Raw genomic sequence first — 25,403 nt, forward strand, 5'->3', positions numbered from 1 at the left:
ATGAGAGAGAGCAAGATATTGAAAACCTATTTGAAGAAATAATGACAGAAAACTTCCCCTACCTGGTGAAAGAAATAGACTTACAAGTCCAGGAAGCACAGAGAACCCCAAACAAAAGGAATCCAAAGAGGACCACACCAAGACACATCATCATTAAAATGCCAAGAGCAAAAGACAAAGAGAGACTCTTAAAAGCAGCAAGAGAAAGACAGTCAATTACCTACAAGGGAGTACCCATACGACTGTCAGCTGATTTCTCAACAGAAACTTCGCAGGCCAGAAGGGAGTGGCAAGAAATATTCAAAGTGATGAATACCAAGAACCTACAACCAAGATTACTTTATCCAGCAAAGCTATCATTCAGAATTGAAGGTCACATAAAGAGCTTCACAGATAAGGAAAAGCTAAAGGAGTTCATCACCACCAAACCAGTATTATATGAAATGCTGAAAGGTATCCTTTAAGAAGAGGAAGAAGAAGAAAAAGGTAAAGATACAAATTATGAACAACAAATACACATCTAGCAACAAGTGAATCTAAAAATCAAGTGAATAAATAATCTGATGAACAGAATAAACTGATGATTATAATAGAATCAAGGGCATAGAAAGGGAGTGGACTGACTATTCTTGGGGGGAAAGGGGTGTGGGGGATGCGGGAAGAGACTGGACAATAATTGTGCACCTATGGATGAGGACAGTTCGAGGGGGTGAGGGTGGAGGGTTGGGTGGGAACCGGGTGGAGGGGAGCTATGGGGGGAAAAAAGAGGAACAACTGTAATAATCTGAACAATAAATATTTAATTTAAAAAAAAGAAAGAAACAGATGAGGCCCAGAAATCAGGATTTTAAAAAGATTACTAGGTGATTCTAATGTGCAGCCAAGGTTGAGAACCACTGGTCTAGAGCCATTAGATCCCAAAGGCCAGAGGAGTAGCCTCGCCTGGTCAGCTTTTCCTTGAGGGAGTCCAAAAAAAATAAAAAGGACTCTCTTAGGGGAAATACATGAGGTCATGGATGCGGACAGATGAGAAGGAAGAAAGAAAAGGCTTATTGGATGAAGAAATAGCAGGTATATAACCTGGGGGTGGGCCCTGGCCGGGTAGCTCAGTTAGTTAGACTGTCATCCCGAGACACCAAGGTTGTGGGTTAGATCCCCAGTCAGGGCACATACAAGAATCAAACAATGAATGCATAAACAAGTGGAACAACAAATCCCTCTCTATATCTATCGATTTAACTAACTCTCAAATCAATCAATCAATCAATCAATTCCTTGGGGTGGGAAAGATCTAGGTGTACTAGTATCTGACAAAGGAGTCAAAGGCCTACAGAACTAGAGCACGGTGAGAGGAGAGGATTGACAGGAGACAAGGTTCGAAAAATGGGCAGGAACCATTCACCAAGGACTAAGCCTTGAGAGAAGCAGGTTTGCGGGGGACACTCTCACCTTTGACGTGCTGACTATGAGGTGCCGGAGGGGATCTCCAAACTAAAGATCCAAAACTATGTCCTAAGAACTAGACACAGTTCGGGATTGGAGAAAAGGTTCTGTTGCATCAGAACCACCGAGGAGTGTTCTAAAAATACTGATTCTCAGTTATTAAAACTACAGGTTTCTGGAGTGCCACCCTGGGAATTTGTAATTCAAGTAGGTCTTGGTCAGGATCTGGAAATCACTTTCCGATACTCCCAGGTAATGCTGATCCACCCATTCAAGAGCTACTTCCTACAGTCCTATCTGGTTTGTGCCAGGACAGTTCTAAGTGCCGGAGAGACATCTCTGAGAGGTGACAGAACTCGCAGAAAAAAAGTCAGTGAACAAGTAAATGAAGTTCAGCAGTGATACATGCCACACACACACAAAAATGCTGGGAAAATATAAAATAATTATGGGGACCTACGCTAGATAAATCTAAAAAGATCTCCCCCTCCCCCTCCCCCTCCCCCTCACCCTCACCCTCCCCCTCACCCTCACCCTCACCCTCCCTCTCCCTGTCACATTTGAGCTGAAGCTGAGAAATGAGGAACAGCCGTGTGACCGTGTGGGGGAACAGCATTCCAGGCAGAGGGAACATCCAATGCAAAGGCTTGGTTGAGAACTCAATAGATAAATCTAATTCTCTGGTTTATTCCCACCTGATGGGCCAACCAAAATGGGGTGGAGGGCATAGTGGAGAAGTTACTGTTTCATCTGTATGTATGCATGCAGCGAAGTATGCTAGGCGCATACTTTGTACCAGGCAATGTGCCAGCTGGTGACACAAAGATGAGCAAGACTGTCCCGTCTCTCAGGGAGTTGAAAACCAGGGAGGGAGGCAGAGAACTAAATACCGTGAATGGGGTTCCAGGAGAGAAGTGAGGCATCCCGACAATCAGTTCGTCTTCTGAGACAGCCAAGGGATGATTAGCATGTTCAAGGTGAGCAACTGTTTTTGAGGCTGCGCTTAATAAAATGATGCGCAGTCTCAAAAGCTCAGCATATCTGAATTTTTGGTGAAATATTTGTAAGTTTGGATAGTGCACCTGAGGCACTGTATAATGACTATATGTGGGGGGGAGTGTCCTAATGACAGCCGACGTTTATTGAGCACTGAGATTCACCTGATTCGATACGCAATCTCATAGTCTTCACAAGGTCTCTAGGAGGCAGGGACTCTCATTATTCCACTTTTTTCAGATTAAGAAATTGGAGCTCAGCAAGGCGAGACTTTCCTGAGGTCATTCAACTCACGGGACAATGTCCCAGCTCTGTCAGGCTTCAAAGTCTCCGTTCCGGCCCCAACCCCTTCCATGAATGGCTTAGCTACTGATGAAACTGCCTTCACCCTGTTCCCAAAGTGGATCCCCTCCCCTTCTCCCATCCCAGGTGTCCACCTGGGCTGTTTCCACCAGCCAGATCCCCCTGCTCCTGTGTAGCTGGGAAAGATGGAGAAGGATCCTTGTTTCCACACTTGGGACAAAGTGGAGGGCAGTGCCCACTGCCTGGCTGTCCTCACTCCAGTCTCCAGAGGCCCCTGGGCATCATGGAAAGGGTGGGGCTGAGCTAGGCACCTGTTCCCTGCCCACCTGTGGGGAAAATTACTGGGGCTCAATGTTCAAGTTCTGAATAGAAGGGTTTGGGGCAGGGGAAGCAATGTAAATGCCTCCGGAACCAGACAATAAATCGACGGGAAGAGGAAGTAGTAACTGTGTGGCCAACTGGATATGGTTGGGTCACCTCTAGTCCTGTTTAAATGTAATCAAATTCGGCTGCTTGAAAAAGTGCACCGTTCGCCCATGGCCTGACCAGGGAGCTGGCCAGTTTGCAATTTAAAGGGGCTTTGCTTCTGCTCCCCTGAAACTCCTTTTCATTCCGGACTTCTCACAGGGAGTCTGTGCGTCTTCGGAGAGGCTCTGGGTGTGTCGTCCAGGAGGGTCTTTCCCTGTGTCTCCGGCTGGCAGGCTCCCCCCCAACCCCAGCCTCCCTGTCCCCTCCCCTCACTGCCTTGCTTGCTCCCTCCCTCCCGCTGGTGCCTAGACTCTTGGCCCGGGTCCCTGCGCCGGGGAAGGCGGGTGCCAGCGGAGGACGCAGAAGAGGTGAGGTCACGTCTTCCGTGAGCCTCGCTCGCTGGCTTTTCAGAGGCTCGCCAGGAGCCGGCGGCCAGAGCCCCGACTACGCCCGACGAGTGCTCCTCTGCCCGCCGCGCCGCCCCGCTCATGTCTCAATACGCCCCCAAGTCGGACTTCAAGACGGCTTTGGACAGCAGTCCCGAGGCCAACACCGAGGATGACAAGCCCGAGGACGACGTGCCCATGCCCAAGAACTACCTGTGGCTCACCATCGTCTCGTGCTTTTGCCCCGCGTACCCCATCAACATCGTGGCTTTCGTCTTCTCCATCATGGTGAGTCAGAACCCGGCTCGGCCGGGAGGGGGGCATGGGCGGCGGGGCGGCCTCCTGGGGGCCCGGCGCGCTCTCCTCGGCTCCCGCCCTCACGGCCCCGCGCGCCCTGGCGGTGTTTGCCCCCCCACCCCCCGCACCACCTCCTCGCCTTCCTGGGCTCTCGGAACTCGCCTCCTCGGCCTCCTTGTGGAGCTCAGCCCTGACCAAGCCTCCCCCAGGCCGGCTTTCCACTTCCTTCCGCACCCAGGGTGCACCCCTCTCCAACCCGGGGAAAGTTCCGCGGCGGGTTTGGCAGCTTCTCCGACATTCCTGGGCTCTCGTCGAGCTCTGCCCAACCGCCTTGCTAAGCCCTCAAGTAGCGCACCTGGGCCGGCGACCGCACGCCGCGGCCGTGCCCTGCGCTCCCGCCCCCCGCCCCCCCCCCCTTCCGCGTGAGGGACCCGCTCTCCCCGCGGAGACGTCTTTTCCCTTTGCTGCGCGCAGGGCGCCGCGTCGGCCGCACTCGGAGGGTTCGCAAGCGACTCCCGACGCCCTCTCCTTGACCCGGGACCCCACGCTTCCGCACGCCCTGCCTGGGGCAACAGTTCTTCTAGCTTCTTCCTTCGCCAGCGCCCTCCCGCGGCGCTCCCCGCACCCCGGGGCCCGTCCCCCCAGCGCGCCCGCTCTCTCCGCGGGCCTTTGGGGAGCGCGCTCTCTTCTTAGGACGTTGCGGTTGTCTTGCGCTCGCGCGGGTCCTGTCCCCAAGGACTGCCGGGCCCCTCCAGCGCTCTGTCCCGTTCTCGGCGCTCCCGGGAGGCGTGGGGACTCCGCGCTCCGTGCAGCTCCGCGCGCCCTTGGCGTGTCGGCCTCCCACCTCGCGCGCCTCTCCCGAGGGCCGACAGCGGGTGCTCTGAGTCCTCCCTTCCCGAGCTCGCCTCCGCGGCCCTCCTCGGCCCCGACCGGAACTCCCAGGCGAGCCCAAGGGGGGCGACGAGCGCCGCGAGGTCCTCCTGGCCCTATTGACTGGAGCAACTGGCCAGGGGGTGGCGGCGGGGTGAGGTTCCGACCGGCACAGTCCCGGGGCAACCCTAGCAGTGAGCTCCCTCCCCCACCGGCCGCCACCTCTGCAGCTGGGCGACGGAACTCCGGAGAGTCCCCACCCCCACGCCACTCATGTCCATCCACATTTGCCCATGGGTGGACCGTATTGGATCCAGGGTACCCACAGAGGCCTCTTGTGCGCCCGCAACTTGCCTTTTCCCAAGCCGGTTTGCGGCCCTGCAGCCACCTCCCAGCGCGCAGCTGCTGGACTTCCTGCTGCCTGGGCTCAAACCTCAGCTCCACCACGTGCTGGCTGTGAGACCCCGGAAACCACTGCCTCTATCTGTGAAATGGAATAATCATAGCCATTTTTAGGGGTTGTATTGAGGTCGTAATTGTGACAACGTTTGAAACAGTGTCCACCAAGGTGCTGTTAGATCCTGTCACTCCCTGAGGCCTTGATCTCTGTTTAAAATCTAGCCCCCAAAGCTCTCCGCGCCCTTCCTGCTGCTTTTTTCCCAAAGCACTTCATCCATCTGCTAGATGCTTTTCCTTACTAATATGCTACTGTCTGTGTCTCCCTCATGAGGGCAGGGATATTTGTCAGTTGTTTGTTGCTGTTTCTTCACCTAGAATAGATTCTGGCAGGTGGTGGACGCTCAATAAGCATGAAACGAATGCATGTTTGAATGAATGAATGGTGTTAATGGGCCACAATGCCTGCTTTTCCCCATCCCAGAGCCCTGAAGCCACCTTAGAGCCCAGCCAGTTTCCTTCCTCCTTCCTTCCTCTCCCAGGATATCAGGTGGGGGGGGCGGGGGGGGACGGACCGGATGGTTGCAGCAAAGCTGGGGAGAATGCAGCTGCCAAATCCTCCAGACAGCAGTCCAGCAGTCGGCTCTCTGGCTGCCCCTGGTGCCCACACACTATCCTAGTTTATTAATGAATCAGCAACCAATCTGCGTCTTTCCCAGCGCCCCACCCCCCATCCGAAATGAGCTAACACCACACTCCAGCCCCTGCTGACAGGTTGAATGCTAATGATGTCACTTGGTGTGTCCTGGGGGACAAGATGTATACATGCTTTGAATAGAAACCTCTTTTTCTGACACCCACACCCCCACCCCACCCCAAGCCTTTTAAAAATAGTTTTATAGCAAGAGACCATTCTACTGCCAGAACATAGACCCTGGAGTCAGAAAGTTGACCCTGAGCAAGTTTCGTGCCTCCTCGAAGCCTTGGTTTCCTCATCTAGAAAGTGGGACTGTGCCTGTTTTTAAGCTGAGCAAACCTGTGTAAGGATGAATCGAAATAAAGCCCCCCAGCCCCTGCAATAACTGCCAGACGGACGGACAGATGGCGGAGCCTGGAAACATATGTTACATATGAAAATAAACAGAACATCAAGGAAGTGAAACCCAAATTCTAAAAAGAGTTTCCTACACCCTCCTCATTGCACTCCCTCTAAGGTACTAGAGGTGTCTTCCCACTGACATAGTGCAGATCTGGGCTAGACAGTTTCCCGATAGAGACTGCAAAGTCCACAGAGCCAAGAGGAAGAGGAAGGCTGTGCAGGAGGAAGGTGGCTGACCAACTCCACCAGGTATGTACTTTCCTGAGGGTGTCTTGTGATGTTAAATCCCGGCCCTTTTCGAAGCTCGACCATCTGTAATTTGTGATCAATGCAGGCAAGCCATTGCCCATGGAGGCATTTGGAAATCTGGGGGAGCAACTGTGGTGTCCCATTGACTTGGGGCACTCCTCCTGGCATTTGCTATAAATGACCAGGAGTTCTAATGTTCTGCAGTGCTGGAGACTGTCCTTCCGATGAAGAATTGCCCTACCCCAAATATCAATAGCACCCAATATCAATAAATACTATACAATAATGCAAATTGATAGAAACATAGATGTATGGAAAATATCGACAAGGTTCAAAATAGCCAGTTCTCAGAACTATAAAAAGAACCAACAATCTCAACACAGTATCTTTATTAAGCCAAGCCTGCAAAGCCTTCTTTAAAATGACAAAGTTGGAGTAGGTGCTGGGGAATAATAAAACTACACTCGGCCCTGCTGGTGTGGCTCAGTGGAAGAGCATCTACCTATGAACCAGGAGGTCACTGATTCCTGGTCAGGGCACATGCCCAGGTTGCAGGCTCGATCCCCGTAAGGGGCGTGCAGGAAGCAGCCAATTGATAATTATCTCTCATCATTGATGTTTCTCTCTCTCCCTCTCCCTTTCTCTCTCTGAAATCAATAAAAACTTATTTTTTTAAAATGATCATCATTGCCCTAACCCCGTGGTCGGCAGACTGTGGCTCGTGAGCCACATGCGGCTCTTTGGCCCCTTGAGTGTGGCTCTTCCTAAGCCTTAGGAGTACCCTAATTAAGTTAATAACAATGTACCTACCTATATAGTTTAAGTTTAAAAAATTTGGCTCTCAAAAGAAATTTCAATCGTTGTACTGTTGATATTTGGCTCTGTTGACTAATGAGTTTGCTGACCACTGCCCTAACTGGTTTGGCTCAGTGGATAGAGCATTGGCCTATGGACTCAAGGGTCCCAAGTTCGATTCCGGTCAAGGACATGTACCTTGGTTGCAGGCACATACCCAGTGGGGAGTGTGCAGGAGGTAGCTGATCAATGTTTCTCTCTTATCGATGTTTCTAACTCTCTATCCCTCTCCATTCCTCTCTGTAAAAAATCAATAAAATATATTTTTTTAAAAAATAAAAATAAAAATTATCGTCATTTTTAAAAAAAGCTGTATTGGAAAATATATATCTGAGAAGCTGTGGGTAGATCTTTCCACCAGCCCTGTCCTGGCGGTTGTGAGGCAGGACATACAATGTGCATCATGGCTTGTTACATTGGAATGTTGGTGGGTTGAGCATTGCCAGTGGCAGGAACATGAAAGTCTTTGCTTCTCCATGTATCAAACATCTATTTGTTGAAAGTGTACTTAACCTGTCATCAATTTCAGGGACATATGTCGCCAGAATTTCCCCCTAGACTGGGCCACTGCTAGCCCATGCGTGTGAACTTGAAAGTGGCACCCCTTCTCCATGCAGATACAGCCTGTACCAGGGCACACAGCTTGAAAAGTGGAGCCCGGGCTGGTTGTCAGGCCTCATTCATCAAACTCCCAGGTTATCTGGATGCATCCCTGGTTATCTCTGTTTATTCCAAGTGAAGAGAGACTCATAATTTCCATTTGGCTTTTGACCCTGGAGAAAGAACGTTTGTTCATACAACACATGTTTACTGAGCACCTATTATCTGCCAGGCTCTATACTGCTTTACGTCTATCAAGGGATAAATAGGATCAGCAAGGTCTTTGCCCTCAGGATCTGGAAGAAGAAAGGATCCAGGCAAGGTGCAGAGTGTTGGAAAATTTAGCTTAAATTCACCATCCATTGGTTTTGTAGCTGGAATTTGCTACCTGACTCGAGAGACTAGAGTTGGGTCCATTCTTGATGACGTCTATACGAATAATAGGGTAATATGCAAATTGGCCGGGATGCCCTCACGCATAATGACCAATCAGCAGGCTGCATGCGCAGCAGGCATGGGTGGGCAGGGACTTGCAGCATCGGGGACTGGGGGGATGAGGGGCGGGGCCCATGGCGAGGGAGGCCTCCCCGTGCACCTGCGCCGGGGGACCACAGGCCTCTGCCGCAGCCTGGCCCGGGGGTCCGCAGGCCTCCCCCGGCTCTGGCCTACCTCTTTAGGGCAATCCATCGAGGAACCCCAGATGGGTGGGTGGGGCCTACCTCTTTGGGGCGATGGATCGCGGGGCTCCTGCACTGTGACAGGCCACACAGGCCAGGCTGGGGGACCCCTCCCCCCCCCAGGTGCACGAATTTCGTGCACTGGGCCAGTAGTCTTTTGATATAATCATATACATAGTTGAACCAACTTGCTTACCCTAAGTGTGGATACAAATAGCCAAGGACTTTTGATTGGGTAATTTATAAGACTTCTCTCATCAGAATTTCTTCTTCCTCACACAAACAGAACTTGTCTACAGACGAACCATTGAGGTTTAAAGCTTTTCTGGTTTTTGCTGTTTGTGATTTCATGCAACTAGTCTTTCTGAGGCTTGATTTTTCAACCCTGTAAAGTGAGGGCTGTGATGGTACCTACTCAGGTGCTGTTGTGGACCTTAAAGGGTAAAAGTTAAATGTTTTCATTGCCTAGAACACTGCTAGAACTCAGTAAGTATTGATAATGATGGTGATGATGGGGGAGGAAGAGGAGAGGAGTATATTTTAGGGATGTTTTCCAATAGCAGTTTTTGTCTTTATGGAGACTTACAAAAGCAGTGACCAAGAAACATGTCACCGTTGTAAATAACTTGCAGCCTAAAGGTAGATATGAATGCTAAGCTGAAACACCTGCAATAAACAAGGAGACTTTTGGTGAAGCACGGAGTATTGAACACATCCGTTTCTCTCCACTCCCTTCTGAAACCACTTTAAATGATAGTATGTGAATTTAAAAGGGTGCAAACACCCAAGGACAAATTAGTAAAAAAAAAAAAAAAGGGGGGGGGAATGAGAGAGATGAAAAAAATGTTAGAAGATAGAAAATGGCTAGTTGAGTCTTGGCTAACTTTACAGAGTAAATAACACTGAAATCTAAATCCTGCAGAAGAAGGAGCCAATGAGGAGGGGTGGGGGGTAGAGACAATTTGCCCTGAAAAATTCTAGGAAGGCTCAGAAATTGGGGGTACTAACTGGAGACATCACCTTTGAAGGTAGGCATAGAGCAGTGGTTGTCAACCTTCTGGCCCTTTAAATATAGTTCCTCATGTTGTGACCCAACCATAAAATTATTTTCGTTGCTACTTCATAACTGTAATGTTGCTACTGTTATGAATCATAATGTAAATATCTGATATGCAGGATGGTCTTAGGCGACCCCTGTGAAAGTATCGTTCGACCACTGAAGGGGTCGCGACCCACAGGTTGAGAACCATTGGCATAGAGGGTAGGGCTGAATAGAGAAGGAATCTTCGAAACTGATTAAAAAGTCATTAAACTATCAGAGATCGTCTACCACCCCATGCAGTGGGCACCTGCTTCCTCAACTACCCCGCTAGAAGGGGGGGCCTGCACTCTGGTGAGATTAATCAGAGTGCCTGCAGACACCAGGCACAGCAGAGAGTGATGTTCAGCGCTGCCAGCGGGTTAATGGGAAGTCTGCGTATTGAACAAGGAAGCTCTACCCCTGCCCCTACTTGACACCCTTACCCTGGCTTCCAGGAGGGAGAATGGAGACTTTCTCTCCAAGGATGTTACCATCCAAAAGAAAAAACCTACAGATACAAACATTTAGGAGTTCTCCAGAGAACTGATGGCATCCCCACCCAATCACCCCAGGATGACCCCCCATTGACAAGCCTCATCTTCAAGAAGCTTTGCAGCCCAGCTGGTGTGGCCCAGTGGTTGAGCGTCAGCTTATGAACCAGGAGGCCATGGTTGGATTCCCAGTCAGGGCACATACTCGGGTTGCGGGCACAATCCCCAGTAGGGGGCATGCAGGAGGCAGCCCATCAATGACTCTCCCTCATCATTGATGTTTTTGTCTCTCCCTCTCCCTTCCCCTCTGAAATCAATAAAAATATCTTTTTAAAAGAAGTTTTCCAACATCTCATTTTCAAACATGAAGAGGCTGTCAAAGATTAGCATGCACTTGTGAAGTTCTTCTGAATTCAGAGACCTGTGGTTTACAAATGAAGTGTAAGGAAATAGATAATGCGAGAAGTAGAAGAAAAAATGGCAAGCATAGATGATTAACATCCTTTGAGAAGTAAGAAACTGTGTGTGTCACAAAACAAGAACAAGTTGGAAAAAATAAAACTATTGGAGAAGCAAAACAGTTCTTGGGAATTAAAAATATGAGGGTAGAAATAAAGGAAAAAAACAGTGGCAAGTTGAGAAACCCTCAAGGAAGTAATACAAATGTTTGCTGATTGGCTACAGAGCTCTAAGCTGGCTCCTGCATCTCTGAGAATCTCCCCTTTCCCACCTGTGTGCTGCATTTCTGATAACCTTTTTTGGAAAATACCCAGCAGACCCAGGCTCATGCCAGGGTCACTGAGAGGTTGACCAAGGTTTAGTTCCCAAGGGCAATTTTCCTGGCTAGTCCTCACACAGCACACCAGTGGCTCCACGTGTGGAAAGTGGTGCTATTCTCAACTAGCTAGTCCAGGGCATGAATATTTTCAATTAAAAGCCCTTCACCCAGAAGTGTGATGCCTTCTGAGTATGCGCCTGAACATATTGGAAAACCTCCAGTTCTGCAAGTTCAAGAATGAAGCCAGACCTTCCAAAACCGCTTCTCACACAACTGTTTCTGCCTGATGTTAACAAGTTTTAACGAGAGGGGGACAGAAAATAAAGGGATGAAACTGAGAGGTCAAATGCAAGTTGAGTAAAAGCGAATTGTCTGCTTTCCTTCGGGGTTTCTCGAAGCCTTTGGTCAACCCCTGTGCCTTGGAACCGGAAAGCCTGGGGCATTTAGCAAGCATGCTGCCCAGGGTCCTTTGACCGAAGGCAAATGTGCCAGAGAACACACTTGGGAAATTCTGTTCTTAATGACTCCTTGATCCTCACTTTTAATAAGTTGAGCTTTTGTCGACATGGGGATATTGTGAGGTGTTCCGTCCTAACACTCTTGCCTTGCAGACCCTCTCTCCCCTTTTCTTCCAGCATAGGTGTTTTTAATGGGTCCCTCTCGCCATATTTTGCTGTTATTCCTCCCTCATTCTCTTTTACCTAGAGGTGAAACCCAGGAATTTGTCTTTGTTTCCCTTACCCTTTATATCATATCACCTATTCCCCAAAGTGAAGGAGACCTCCTGTACTTAATGTCTTCCACTGATAACTTCATTTGTTCATTGTTCTGGACAATTTTGATAGTATGGCATTGCCATTAGTAGTAGTGGTGGTGGTAGTAGTAGTGCATTTGCCTATTTGCCTTTACTTCTCAAAGCATTTTCACACAATTTCACTTGTTCCTCGCAAAATCCCAGCAAGAAAGCTGTTCTCCCATTTATTCATGCGAAAAGGTGGCACTCGGGGACAGAATCAAACAGGACGGTCCTGCCGTGGAGTTCGCAGGCCACCCTCCAGGGGCACGGCCATCAGCCCGCTACGCCTTGCCTTTAGAGAGAAACACAGCCGTGATGCTCTCTCTGAAAGCGTTCTTTAGTGGACCTGCCCCATCAACATAAGAAGCCTGGCACAATTCCTCTCTGGCTTTTTGGCTTTAGTGATAGGCCACAGGACAATTTTTACTTTGTCCTTGAAGATATTTATGGAGAAAAACAGCCCAGAAGCCCAAGAAGGAGAGAGACAAGTATGAATGAATGAACAGTGGTGACAAGGAAAATGCACCTTGTGATGTGCAAGCCCAGGCTGTGAATTCCCAGCACTACCTTTGGCACAGAAGTCAGGAGCAAGCAACATCTAAACAAGGAATGCAAAGTCATCTGAAAGCTCAGTTGTTACTACCAAATATTTTCTAAGTGCCCACATCCATCAAGCTATTTTGAGGAAGCCTGCTATCTAGGAGTTTGGGAAGACAATATTGATCTATAGAAAGAGATTCCTTACAGCTGGACTGTGTTCAGGCACTGATGGGCGCCTACACAGGTATGTGTGTGTGTGTGTGTGTGTGTGTGTGTGTGTGTGTGAGAGAGAGAGAGAGAGAGAGAGAGAGAGAGAGAGAGAGAGAGAGAGGGAGAGAGAGAGAGGGAGAGAGAGAAATAGAGGCAGAAACAGGCAGAGAGAGGGACACACACACTGAGAAAGAGAAAGGGATATTCAAGGGATGATAAAGATGAAGATGATTTTGAAAGAGATGTTTTGAAGAAAAAGAAACACGTGCTAAAATTAGAATCTCAGTATTGACAACTCAATAGATCAAAATATTGGCAATAGCAAACAAAAATTTAAACTACCAGAGATAAACATGAAAGATCTATACGGAGAAAGCTTCACCAAGAGATTAAAAATTTGTTCAAATTAACTAAATGGAAAGACATAACATTACATATTGGATGTTCACCCCAGCATTAATTATGAAGTGAATTATAAAATGAGTTAATAAACAGGAAACATGGTACCCAGCACAGAGTAACTGCTTAATTAATATTTGTTGTTCTTGTTGTGGTTTAAATGTGAAAAATTAGAGATGAATATAAACATTGATTCCAACACAACATTGATTTCCTCATCTGTACGTTGAAAACAGTATCACCTACTTTCAGGGGATTGTCATGTCATTCAACGGGGTAATATATGCAAAGTACTTGGTAAAACTTGGCTATTATCATTTCAAATTTTACTGTAACTTTTTAGTATTTTCAATTTTTCTATAATAAATGATTAGATCTCATTTCTATCATAAATAAAGATTTTTTTTCCAAAGATGATAAAAAGGAAAAAAATCTTCAGAAAGAGGGAGTGTTTGGTAAATGAGTGAATTTTTCTCCATCTAAAAGGGTAATTCTTGCTCTAAGTCATGTTCTTATTGAGCTGAAATGGTCAGCTCTATAGTTAAAACAAATGCTGTTTTCTTCTGATGTATTGTTCTAGTCCTGGAAATCTTTAAGGATAGAGAAATTGCAGCTTAGTACTGTTCCTGCCACAAAGCAAATGCTTGGAAAATGTCACTTTAAGTACCCACTTTTACTGAGTTTTTAACTTAAGCAGAAGCTTACCTCCACTAATATAAGTCCACTGTTTTTTTTTTTTAATTAATATACAACGGACATGTAATTTTGTGTATGTTTTTAAGGCATACGACATGTTGATTTTATACATATGTATTGCAATGCCTTTGCCATTGTTGCGTTAGCTAACACCTCTCTCCTGTCGCATGAGAATAATTCTGTGTTGGAAGTAATTAAGATCTAGTCTGTTAGAGCTCTGGTGTTTGGAAGGCTGAGGTTTATACTGCAGCACTGTTGACTGTAATCACTGTGCTGGGCATTTGGTCTCCAGGTTATTCATCTACTAGGTGCGAGTCTGTATCCTTAGCCAGCATCTCCCCAATTCTTCTATTCCCCAGCCCCAGGTAAGCAGACTCTATTCTGTTTTTACACATTTGACTTTATAGATGTCACATATAAGTGATATCAGACAGAATTTGTCGTTTTCTGTCTGACTTAGCTTACATAGCAAAATATCCTCAAGGTCCATCCATGTTGATACACACATGTCAGGATTTCTTCCTTTCTCATGGCTGAATAATATTCCATGTGTGTGAGTGAGTGTGTGTGTTTGTGTGTGTGTGTGTGTGAGTGTGTGCGTGCGTGTGTGTGGTGTGAGAGAGTGTGTGTGTATGAAAGTGAGTGTGTGTGTTTGTGTGTGTGTGTGCGTGTGTGTGGTGTGAGAGTGTGTGTGTATGAGTGTGTGTGTGAGTGTATGTGTGAGAGTGGGTGTGTGTGACAACTTCTTTATCCATTCATCCACTGTTGCATCCATATCCTAGCTATTATAAGTGATAAACATGAGGGTGTGTATGTCTCTTCAAGATCTCTTTTCATTTCCTTTGGCTCCATACCCAGAAGTGGAATTGCTGGATTATGTGATAGTACTATTTTTTTATTTTTTAAGGAACCTCCATACTGTTTTCCATAGTTAAGCCCACTTTTTTGTTCTGTCTCTCAACCCCATAGAAGGCACCTGAGGCTCCTGAGTTAAGTTCTTCATGCTTTTGAAGGACATATGACTCATAATATTTTCCCTTGAGCCACACTATCTCCTCAGTGAGTATCTACCAACAGACAGACACTGGAGAGAACATCTCCATCACTTCAAACACCCCGTGAGCCCCCCAAAAATCTCTCCCACATATGTGTTGTATTGTGGCAAATTCCAAGGCCCATTTTCAATGAGAAGGTAAATGGAAGAGGCAAAGACAGAAAAAGCCTGAGTCATCAGCCTTCACTTCCACATACGGCCGCCCTGGCTCCTGCCTCCATTGGGTGGCAGTTACTCTGATGTTCAAAGAAAAAAGCTGGGAGCAGGGATTCGGATTAGGGAGGAGAGCTTTAAGCCAACACAAAGAAACAGCACCGGGGAAACGTTTTACCGCCGTTTCTGAAGGGCAGAAAACAGGAGGAAGGGTTCTCCCACATTCATTCACTCAGCAATTTCTGAACACTTCCTATGTGCCTGGCACTATGGTGATCCTGTAGATAAATGCCAGTTTACACAGCTGACATTTGGGGCACCTGTGAGCCAACTGGTTCCCAGTTAGAAGCAGCCTGCCTGTTGGGTCAATGGGTTAACCACTCTTCTCCCCCTCGAGAATTCTGAACCCAATAAGAAATGAGACACAGGGAACCAACAGATGAGCTCTTTGGGGAATGTGGCTTCAGATCTAAAGCCAAAGGGTTCATTCTCTCCCGAGACTGGGCAGACTTGCTCACACTTCCATGGGCAGCACAGGACAAACACAGCCTTCCCCTGCTTGTCAAACGAGGCTGGTCCCAGCTCACTGCGAACTTATGTATGAATGGAGGAAGACAGGCCAGACACAGGCCAGCACATAAATAAGATCATTTCAGAGAGTGATGAGCACATGAAAGGAATAAACAGGGGAGTATTACAGAGGCCTAGTGGGAGCAGGTGGTGGAGAAGAGATCCTACTTTAGAAACCTGATTGGCAAAGGATGAAGCCAGCCATCAGAAGATCGGAGCAGAGCCGGAACGTGCAAAGGCCCTGAGGTGGAATAAGCTTCCTGTGTTCTAGAGCCATTGCTATGACATCCATGTCCTCTACTTAAAAAGAATTTAACTGCCTCAGGAAGGAATCCCAGAATAGGCCCCAAACTAGAGATCGAGCGCTCTTACCCAGTGGAGTGTCATGTAAGAACTCTCAACAGACCATTACTTTTGCCCTGGTCTCAAGCCAACCTGTTACCATATTTAGCACAGCTTCTTGGCTTACTTTTACTTCAACCCTCATTCCAAACTAGAACAATTACTCTAAGCTCATGTGGTCACTGAGGAGGCAGGGTCTATTTTTGTCTTCGTCCCAGTTCCCCTGGGCATGAATGACCCGTGAGTGTACACGGGGCTTATGTTAATAAACAATAGCCCAGGTTTCACTGGTTCTCATCCCTTCCTGCTAAGGCAGCTCCTGGCACACTTCCTTTCTGTATTTCTAGGAGGTGTTTCTCTCATGCTCACACAGGAGTCTCATCTGCGAACTGTCAGCACCGCAGGGCCTGGCTGCTGCTTCCGGGGGGCGATGAGGGAACCCAGGCAGCCCTGCCATCATCTCTTGCTTAGACCCCACCGACTGCTTTGGGCTCCACCATTGGCCCCTGCGGCCCTCAAAGTGCAAAAGCTCTGTCGCTGGGTCTTGCTTCTCTTTCCTTCCCCCCCTCCCTCTCTCCTTTCCTTCCTCCCTCCCTCCCTCCTACATTTCAGTTACATTGGGTTTTGCGTGCCTTCAGCTAAAAAAAATTCTTTCCCACATCTGGACCTCACACTCGCTGTTCTCTCCGCCAGGCATCGTCTTGTCCTGTGTTTTGCAGGCCTGCTACCTCTCAAGTCTTCAGGTCTCGGCCTGCCTGCCCCCACCTCAGCCCGAGCTCCCCCACTCCACCCCATTCTTCTCGCCTTGAGAATATTCTGTCGTCGTCTTATTTGCACGTTTGTTTGTTTATTTTCCATCTTCGCCAGAATATAAGCTCCATGAGGGCAGGCAGCATTGCCTGGCAGAGAACTGGTGTTCAGTAAATAGTTTTTGAATGAAGGAATGAAGGAATGAAGGAATGAATGGCTGTCCAGGACGGTAGTTCTCAATTCTTCTCAACTTGGGATCAGATTCAAAAAATGCTGATGCTGGAGTCCCATCCCCAGAGATCCTGGTCCAATTGGTTTGGGATGGGGCTGGGCACAAGAATGGTTTTAAGCCCCTCAGTGCCGGGAGCCGGTCCATGCTTGCTGTTTCAAGGGACCTGGCATATATGGCATACTGTTCTTAATATGTTTGCTCACCTTCTTGGCACTATGTGTTTTAACCAAGGTCTCTGAGAAAGGTTGTTTCCCCAGGTAGGGATTTTCCCCTGAGTTAGGGAGGGAATAAAACCCCTCAACTAAGTGCCAGGTGGGTAATTAATCACTTTAACTACAAACAATCATGCTTAAGCTACATAATCTTTACTCCCTGGAATGGAGATAAGAAACGCCCTAACCTTTGTAATAGAGATTGATAGGATTGAATCAACTGGTATAAATACAGATGTAACAAGACAGCAAGACACAGAACTTAGAACACAGAACTCAGAAGACAGAACGAAGAAGACAGAACCTACACACAGAACTTAGAAGACAGAACTTAGAATACAGAGCTTAGAACACAGAACTAAGAAGACAGAACCTACACAGAACCTACAGACAGAAGAACTTCGCTGGAGAGAACATGGCAAAAGATCCTGGACTGAACCTGACTACAGAAATTGGCAAGAGAACCTGACTAGAACCTGGTGGCTGAACCTGGCTGGAGAACCTGGACAGAACCTGGCTGAAGAACCTGGCTACAGAATCTGGTGACCGAACCTGGCTGGGGAACCTGGGGAACCTGGCTGGAGAACCTAGCAAGAGAACATGGACACAGAACCTGGCTGGAGATCCTAACCAGAACTTTGCTGGATCCTGAACAGAACTTGGCTGGGGATCCTGGCTAGAGATCCTGGCTAGGCTGCTGATCAACTGAACGCTGTCTCCATGTCATTCCTTCTTCGCCGACTCTGTCTACACCTTTGGGGACCCCTGGACCCGCTGGGGCTGGACCCCGGCACCTCAGGTCATTCTAAGGTTCAGCCAGGGTTGGAAGCCACCGACACAGGGCAGTATAAAAAGTGTAACTTTGGAGAATTTCCGCTAGAGCCATTGCTATGACATCCATGTCATCTACCTAAAATGAATTTAACTGCCCCAGGAAGGAATCCCAGAACACGCCCGGAGCCCACCACACAGGCAGCACTTCCTCATGTGGGAGGCAGCAAGAGGGGAAGGACCAAGCACTTTCCATCGTTTCTGGCTTGGACAGTGGAACAGCTTTACCATTTGGTGAAAAGTGTTACCAATTCCCAGTACGTCAGACCTACTGGTGTTCATCCCCAGTGATGAGAATGAGTGGGGTTGCTCTGGGTCTCTCCTTCTTGGCCATGTGGATGCCGGGAGTGGCCAGGCAGCCGGGATCCTGGCTGCAGGGCCTCACGACCCAGTCCTGCTGCTCTGCGCTGTAGCCTTCCTGTGGTTGGCGTAGAAACAGTCCTCCTCATTTCTGGCTCCTGGCCAACTTGCCTTCAGTGGGTACTGAAGCATCGTGTGCCCATCCAGGGGAGGGGTGTACAAATGACATGCTTGAGATAACCAGGTGGGTGGTCGTGACATCTCTAGTATTTACTACAGGAGAAAGAAACTTGCCTGCTTCCCTGTCCAGATGTGACCTTTGCTGGCTCGAGGCAATTGACCAAGCCCTGGGTTTTGTAATGACGATTATATTTTCCCAGTGTAAGCCCAGGCCCAGAGAAAAGGAAAAGATACCGCTGGGGACTCTCGAGTGCCTTGTGAAATGTGTGGTGAGAGCCCATTTGTCTTCACTCTGAGAAAGGTTCACCTGCCTCTCAGAGGAGAATAAATACTGGAAAGAAGCTAAAGTCCTTCTTTTTAACATACAGTGAACAGGGACAGGAACTTGCCATTGAGCACCTTAAAATGAGGGCGGTTGTGCAATCCAATTCCTAGGCTCCATCTGAAGGAGAGGCTCAAACGTGTACACAGACATCTGAACGAGGACGTGCACCGCAGCCTCTTATGTAACTGCCACGGACGATAAATAACAAATGCCTACGGGTGAGGGTGACCATCTAAGTCACTACTACAAAGCCATTTGCAAGAACGAGACAGTTACACTCACAGTTTTTCTGAAAGTTAGAAGCTGTTTGAAAACAAAAAGTTAGCTCCCCAAAATGGGGCCTGACAGGTTAAGATTTCCCCCTCCCCAAGAATGCAAGGATGGTGTAACATTAGAAAGTCTATTGATAGAACTCACTATTTTAAATCATAACTGGAGAGAGAAAGCAGGACTGAGGTAGACCTGCAGGCACTGGTTGGGAAAGTTGGCCGCCCTCTATTAAGTGGGGGGAAAAGTGAGTTGTAGAACAAATACAGTCTGATAGTATTCATATTTTTAGAATAACAAGAAAAAAAAACTAACGAGGAACTCTGAGTGTGTCAATATAGAAACACAGACACAGAGACACACACTCTACCAAACCAGCTACGTGACTTGAACTTCTCCGTGCCTCAATTTTCCCATCAGTGGAATGGAAACAGTAAAGCAACTGCCTCATAGGGTTGTTATGAGGACTAATGAGATAATCCTTGAATAGGATGTAACACAGTGCCTGGCACATAATAAATGCTCAGTAAATGTCATCATTATCATTATTATTTTGTCAAAGAAAGACTCAGACGCTGAAACATTTAGAAAAAAAAGGTACACGAAATGCAAGCGACCAACTTCAAAACAACCAGCTAGCCAAATAAAAAGCACAACCCAAGTATTTAAAGGAAACAAATACACAATTGCCAAGGTTACCAACTTTTACCTTAGTCTGTTCACGATAATTTAAATTAAAAAAAGCAAAACAGTATCTTTCTCAAAATATTACAGTACCGCCCTAGCTGGTTTGGCTCAGTGGATAGAGTGCTGGCCCCAGGTTCGATTCTGGCTAAGGGCACATGCCCAGGTTGCGGGCTCCATCCTCCCTAGTGGGGGGGTGGGGGGGGTGGGGAAGCAGCCAAGCAATGATTTTCTCTCATTGATGTTTCTATCTCTCTATCCCTCTCTCTTCCTCTCTGAAATCAATAAAAAAAAAATAATTTAAAAAAGACTTTAAAAAAAAGATTACAGTACCCACAAAGGAAGTGCCTTACGTTTAATCGCAAAAGGGTGGGGATGAACTTGTCTTTGCCAAGACTTATGGAAAATACTCAGCTGTAATGCTGGGGGGTTGCGGACTAGACAGACTGACCCTGTTATTCCTGGTTTGTCTCGGGGTGCAAATTGCTGTTTCCTTCTCCTGACTGTGATGCACATGATGCGCTTACTCACACTGAAGGCAAGAGAAAGTGTCAGTTTTCCTTTCCTATTATTCGTGGGAAGAAAAAAATCTGGAAGCAAATGCAAACTATTAGCAGTGGTTATCTCTGGGAAATGGGGTTGGGAGGCGTTTACTACTTACTGCACATGTTTCTGTAGTGTTTGAATGCTTTACATGTTCACAAATCACACGGGTAGTTTGTAAAAGAGTTAACGAGATCGTATAAACTTTAAATATCTAAGCCTTCCCTTTTCTGTCTAGTTCTTCCACAGCAGATGGGATAGTTTGCTTTCTAAGCTCATCAGGAAAAAATACATATAAACTGTGCACTTTTCTCTAAAATCCATTTCTACCACTTCCGTCCATAGCATCTACTGGCAAACGCTAGTATGCGATTCCAATCTGGAGGAATTACAACCAGAGAATTGGGGAGGAGGCACCAGTCCCCTCCTACTTCACTGTTAGATTTCCACCCTAAAGCCTGAGACCCTCACAGTGACGGTTTTAGAGTGAAATCTTACAGTTCTGGGGATCCAACCTCATCCTTCCCCCAGATCCTCATATTCACCCAGCAGATTTACCCATGGTCAGCCCCTTTCCCAAGAACCAGAGGAGGAAACGAATCCATAAGAACACTCGTGGGGAGAGAGCAGTTCACAGTTGATACTGAAGGAGGCTTTTCATCTATTCTTCAAGCCAAACATGGTCCCATTCCTGGAGCGACTCAACGTCTCCCTTATGAGCCCCAGAGATGGTGATTTGCAGAGAGAAGGGTCACAGACAAGAGGCCAGATTGGCAGCAGGTGATGGAAGGCTGGGCAGGATTTGGCCATGGCTTGCACTGCACCCAAATCCCCCTCGTCAGGCGACCTGAAACAAACAGCTCAAGTGGCCCAGGGACCCCCACATGTAACCTGGGCACAGCCTACACACATAGATGTGGCACAGACTGGCTGTTCTCCCCACCTATGGTTCTGATAAGTAGCCCAGATAATTCTGTTGCACTCCAAGGATACCAAGTTTTTTGAGGAAGAACAAGACAGGTAGTGACAATTCACAATAAAAGCTAACATTTATTGAGCATATACTATGAGCTCGGCCAATGCTAACCACTCTTCTTGCATTAATTTATTATCCAAGGTGAAGAAGTGACTATTACTATTGTCCCCAATTTACAGATGGAAACACTGAGGCTTGGAAAGCTTGGTACCTTGCTCTATTCTCACTAATAAGACACAGGGTTTGAACTCAGATCACTCAGAGTTTAGAGCCCATGCCCTGTTACACACTTCCGTGGGATACATCTGAAGGTGCTGAACACCATAACCTTGCAGGACATTAAGAATCATTGCCCAAGATTTTCAATCCTGAAAAGCTTTAAAAAAAAAATACTGTGGCAACAACCCAGGTGTCTATTGATGTGTGAATGGATAAACAATATGTGGTCTATACATACAATGAAATATAATTCAGCCTTACAAAGAAAGGAAATTCTGACACTTTTTACAAATGGATGAACCTTGAGGATATTATGCTAAATTAAATAAGCCAGACACTAAGATATTGTCTGAGTCCATCTATATGAGAAACCCAGAGTAAGTCAATTTCACAGAGACTGAAAGTAGAATGGTGGTTACTAGGGTCTGGGGAAGGGTAGGTTGGGGAGTTAGTGTTCACTGGGCACAGAGTTGGAGTTTGAGATGATGGATGATGGTGATGGTTGCACATCGATGAGAATGTACTTAATGCCACTGAATTGTACGCTCAAAAAGAGTTAAAATGGTACATTTTATGTTATGTGTATTTCACCACAATTTCTTAAATGTTTTTATTGGTTTTTAGAGAGAGAGGAGGGGAGAAGGAGAAAGAAACATCGATCAGTTGCCTCCCGCATGCTCCAGGGATTGAGCCCACAACCTGCGACCTTTCAGTACACGGGACGATGCTCAACCAACTGAGCCACACCGGCCAGGGCCACAATTGTTTTTTATTGATGTCTGATCCCCACATTAGTTATATCAGAATCTTTCCAGAATAGGGCCCAGCTATTTATTAAGATAATAACAACAACAACAACCAGGTGTTTCTAATGAGCACCCAGGGTTGCGAACGCCAGGGTTCGGGACTTGGAAATCTGAAACTCGCCGTGCTGACAGTCCCTGGCGTCACTGAGCTCTGGCTCTCCATTCCCACAAAGGGCTGAAAGGAAGATCTTTTCCTTGCCGAGTCCCCTGGCCTGTTGCTGACTAAGGTGGCCTGGATCCAAGAATTAATGGAAGCTTCCGGAAGCAGAAAGCCCGGTGGCATACTGGGTGTTTCTCTGGCTTGTAATTGACTGCATAATGCCAAACCCTCCCTCACTTAATAGTCCAGGAAGAGGAGTGATTATCATGCAAGTGCTGTGATTTCAGGATGAGGATGTGAGGTTCCCACTGAAACCTACAATGATGGAGTCCCTCTTAGAATGCGTGTTTCCGGTCTTTGGGCTGCTGCACAACTTTGGGGGGGGGGGTTCTCACAATGGGAGTTATGATAGAGGCTTATTATAAGAGAGAGGAATGGCATTGGGCCTTCAGCTCAGCAGCAAGCATTCTCGGAGCACCCCCACTTTGCCTGGAACTGGGCTAGACTCCAGGGGGACCCCAACATGCCCTTAATGAACCACATTCTGTAGGGAAACAGACATATTCATTCAGCCAGTATTTCGTGAGCTCCGACAATGGGCAGTATTTAAAATATTAACAAACTTGGATGCTCTGCTGGGCCCAGGGGCAACCCTTTACTTGTTGGATCGCAGTGAGGTCAGGGGAGCTCAGGGGAGAGGCCAGGGTGGTTGGGACATTGGAGGGGTAGCTGCTATTTACCAGCCAATACAGAAACATTCCGATATTTTAACATCCGGGAAGGCTGTTTGAGTAGGTGAATGGCAGTTTGACTTGGGCATAGAGGTGAACAGGTCAGCCCAAGTCCCTGACATCATGGATCAACCTTCTAGAGCAGGAGTAGAGCTTTGCCCATCATGGACCAAATAAGGATTCTAGCCCTCTTAGGCCTTAGGTCTCTGTCCCAGCTATCCAACACTCACTGTAGCACCAAAGCAGCCACCGACAAGAGTAAACAAATGAGTGTGGCTGTGTGCCAATAAAACTTCATTCACAAAACAGCAGGCTGAAGGTGGCACATGGACCACAGTTTGCAAACTCCTGTTTTCGTGGACGAGACAGTAAACCCATTTATTCTTTCATTATACAAATATTTATCTAGCATCTTCTCCATGACAACTATTGCAGTGGGCACTTGAACAAGATAATGGTCTCTGCCCACATAGCACTTACACTCTAATGGGAGAGGCCAAATCAGTCATTTCAATGTGCTGTGGTAAGATGGAAGTCATCAGGAAATACAGAAGGGGAAGTTAGCCAGCCTGGGAGTTCAGGGAAGGCTTCCTGGAGGAGGTGATTATATGTTGCCTGCTCAGATCAGCCTGAGAAGCACGTCTTTCCTTGTGGGTTGTCTGTCATCACTTGCTCTTCCCTTGTGTCCCCCAGTCTCTGAACAGCTACAACAATGGAGATGTGGAAGGATCCAGGCGGCTTGGGAGGAATGCCAAGTGGGTGGCCATCGCCTCCATCATCATCGGCCTTCTCATCATCGGTATTTCTTGTGCAGTTCACTTCGCAAGGAAGTAAGTAGGCTTTTTGGAATCCCTCCCAATGTAGAATAATGCCCGTTGGGATTGGGTAGGCTGGGTTAGGTTATTCTCTGGTAACAGACAATCCCAAGCAAAAGCATTTCCATTTTTTCTTTGCTGTGGTTACATGGGCCATGGAGGTCTGGGAAGGGTCTCTCCTCCACGGGATCATTCAAGGCCCCATGCTATCCAGAGCTCCAGCATATCATAGCTGCTCTGTTTAGAACAGAGGTCAACAAAGTTTTCCGATAGAGGGCCAGATAGCAAATATTTTAGGTCTTGAAGGCCATATGGTCTCTATCACCATCTCAGTGCCAACTACTGAACTCTCGCCATTTTTGCACAAAAGCAGCCATATATGATATGTGAATGAATGGGCATGGCTGTGCTCAATAAAACTTTATTTACAAAAACAGGTTGTTGGCCTGTGGACCATAGTTTTCCAACCCCTGATCTAAAATATGAGGCCCCCTCAGGCTAGCCCAGGGGAGAGAAGACCAGAGAATCCCACCTGGGTCTCCCCCGCCTGAGCCCTGGAGTGGCAGATGTCACTTAGACTCCCAATTGGCTGAAACAAAGCACCCGTCCCACCCAACGGTGAGAGAGCAGGACTGTGGGAGCGCAAAGGGGATACTTGGGATTATGACTTGTTCTGCCGACCCTCCGATCTGCTCAGTGAGTTCCAACATGGTTTTGCACTAAATTAGCCAAAGTGTTCTCAAAGGGCAGAAGGGTCACCACATGCTTTTGGTACTGCCAGCGAGCTCTCGCCTCATAAGGAGATGGATGCTGTTGGTGTTTCTTTTTGGATTTGGGAAAATTTATTCGGATTTCTCTGATCAGCTGAGATGGGCTCCATCTGCTAGAATCAATGACCTTTCCCATCAGAGGTTAGACAGAGGGTGAGGTCATGTGACAGACAACCAAGACTCAGAAATGAGAGGCCCAATCCATCTGTGTCTCTCTGTACAACTCCTGGAAAGGCAGGTAAGAACTCTGAGGAATTCTTTAGCTTTACAGCCAGAGCAGCACGGTTACTCCCATACCATTTACCAGGAGCTGAGTAGGTCGGCCTCTTCGGCTTGATTCCAAGAAGGGGTCAATGGGTGAGTGAGGGGGAAGACACCCTTGAGCCTGCCAGATCAGCCAACCCTCCCTTGGCAACCAAGAGCACAGTGGATGTTACAGTATCTAAACTTCCTGTGGTACAAGCCAGATCCAGGAGCAATCAGGGCAGCTGGATGGAGGAGGAGATGTCAAACCAGGGGGTGTCACAAAGGAAAGAATGGAGGGCTTTGGGCAAGGAGGGAACAGACGTGAGGCAGATGGCTGAAAGTCTCACAGTAAGGTGGGGCAGTGGGGGGACTTGCAACCAGGAAGTCTGGCGCCATAGAATGCCGGGTTAGTAGTAGAGCCATCTGCTTAATGTCCCTAAACCTCAGTTTCTTCCTCTGTGTAATGGGAATGATAGTAGCACCCATTTAACAGAGCTATTGTGAAGGTGAACTAGGTGATCCACAAAATGTGTATAACAAGGAGTCTGTTCCTTAGTTGGTGCACAAAAAATGCAAACCATTTCTTAATCCTGACACTACTGTTGTTATCATGCCTGGGAGAGCACCTGAGACCTTAAGATGCCGCTAAATCGAGCTCAAGGCTTTG

The 25,403-nt window shown here is 47.5% G+C and overlaps 1 protein-coding gene across 1 annotated transcript in view; it reads left to right on the forward strand.

The window, feature by feature from the left end:
- Positions 1 to 3,655: 3,655 nt before the first annotated feature.
- The window catches only part of TMEM233 (transmembrane protein 233), a 31,459-nt gene continuing 9,711 nt past the window's right edge, over positions 3,656 to 25,403 (forward strand). Inside the window, exons 1-2 of the mRNA XM_036353204.1 lie at positions 3,656 to 3,884; positions 23,599 to 23,735. Of these exons, the coding sequence (XP_036209097.1) occupies positions 3,699 to 3,884; positions 23,599 to 23,735 (323 nt within the window). The 5' untranslated portion in view covers positions 3,656 to 3,698. The remainder of the gene's footprint in view (positions 3,885 to 23,598; positions 23,736 to 25,403) is intronic.

This window comes from Myotis myotis, unplaced genomic scaffold (genome assembly GCF_014108235.1).
Source record: "Myotis myotis isolate mMyoMyo1 unplaced genomic scaffold, mMyoMyo1.p scaffold_m19_p_20, whole genome shotgun sequence".
Classification (NCBI taxonomy): domain Eukaryota; kingdom Metazoa; phylum Chordata; class Mammalia; order Chiroptera; family Vespertilionidae; genus Myotis; species Myotis myotis.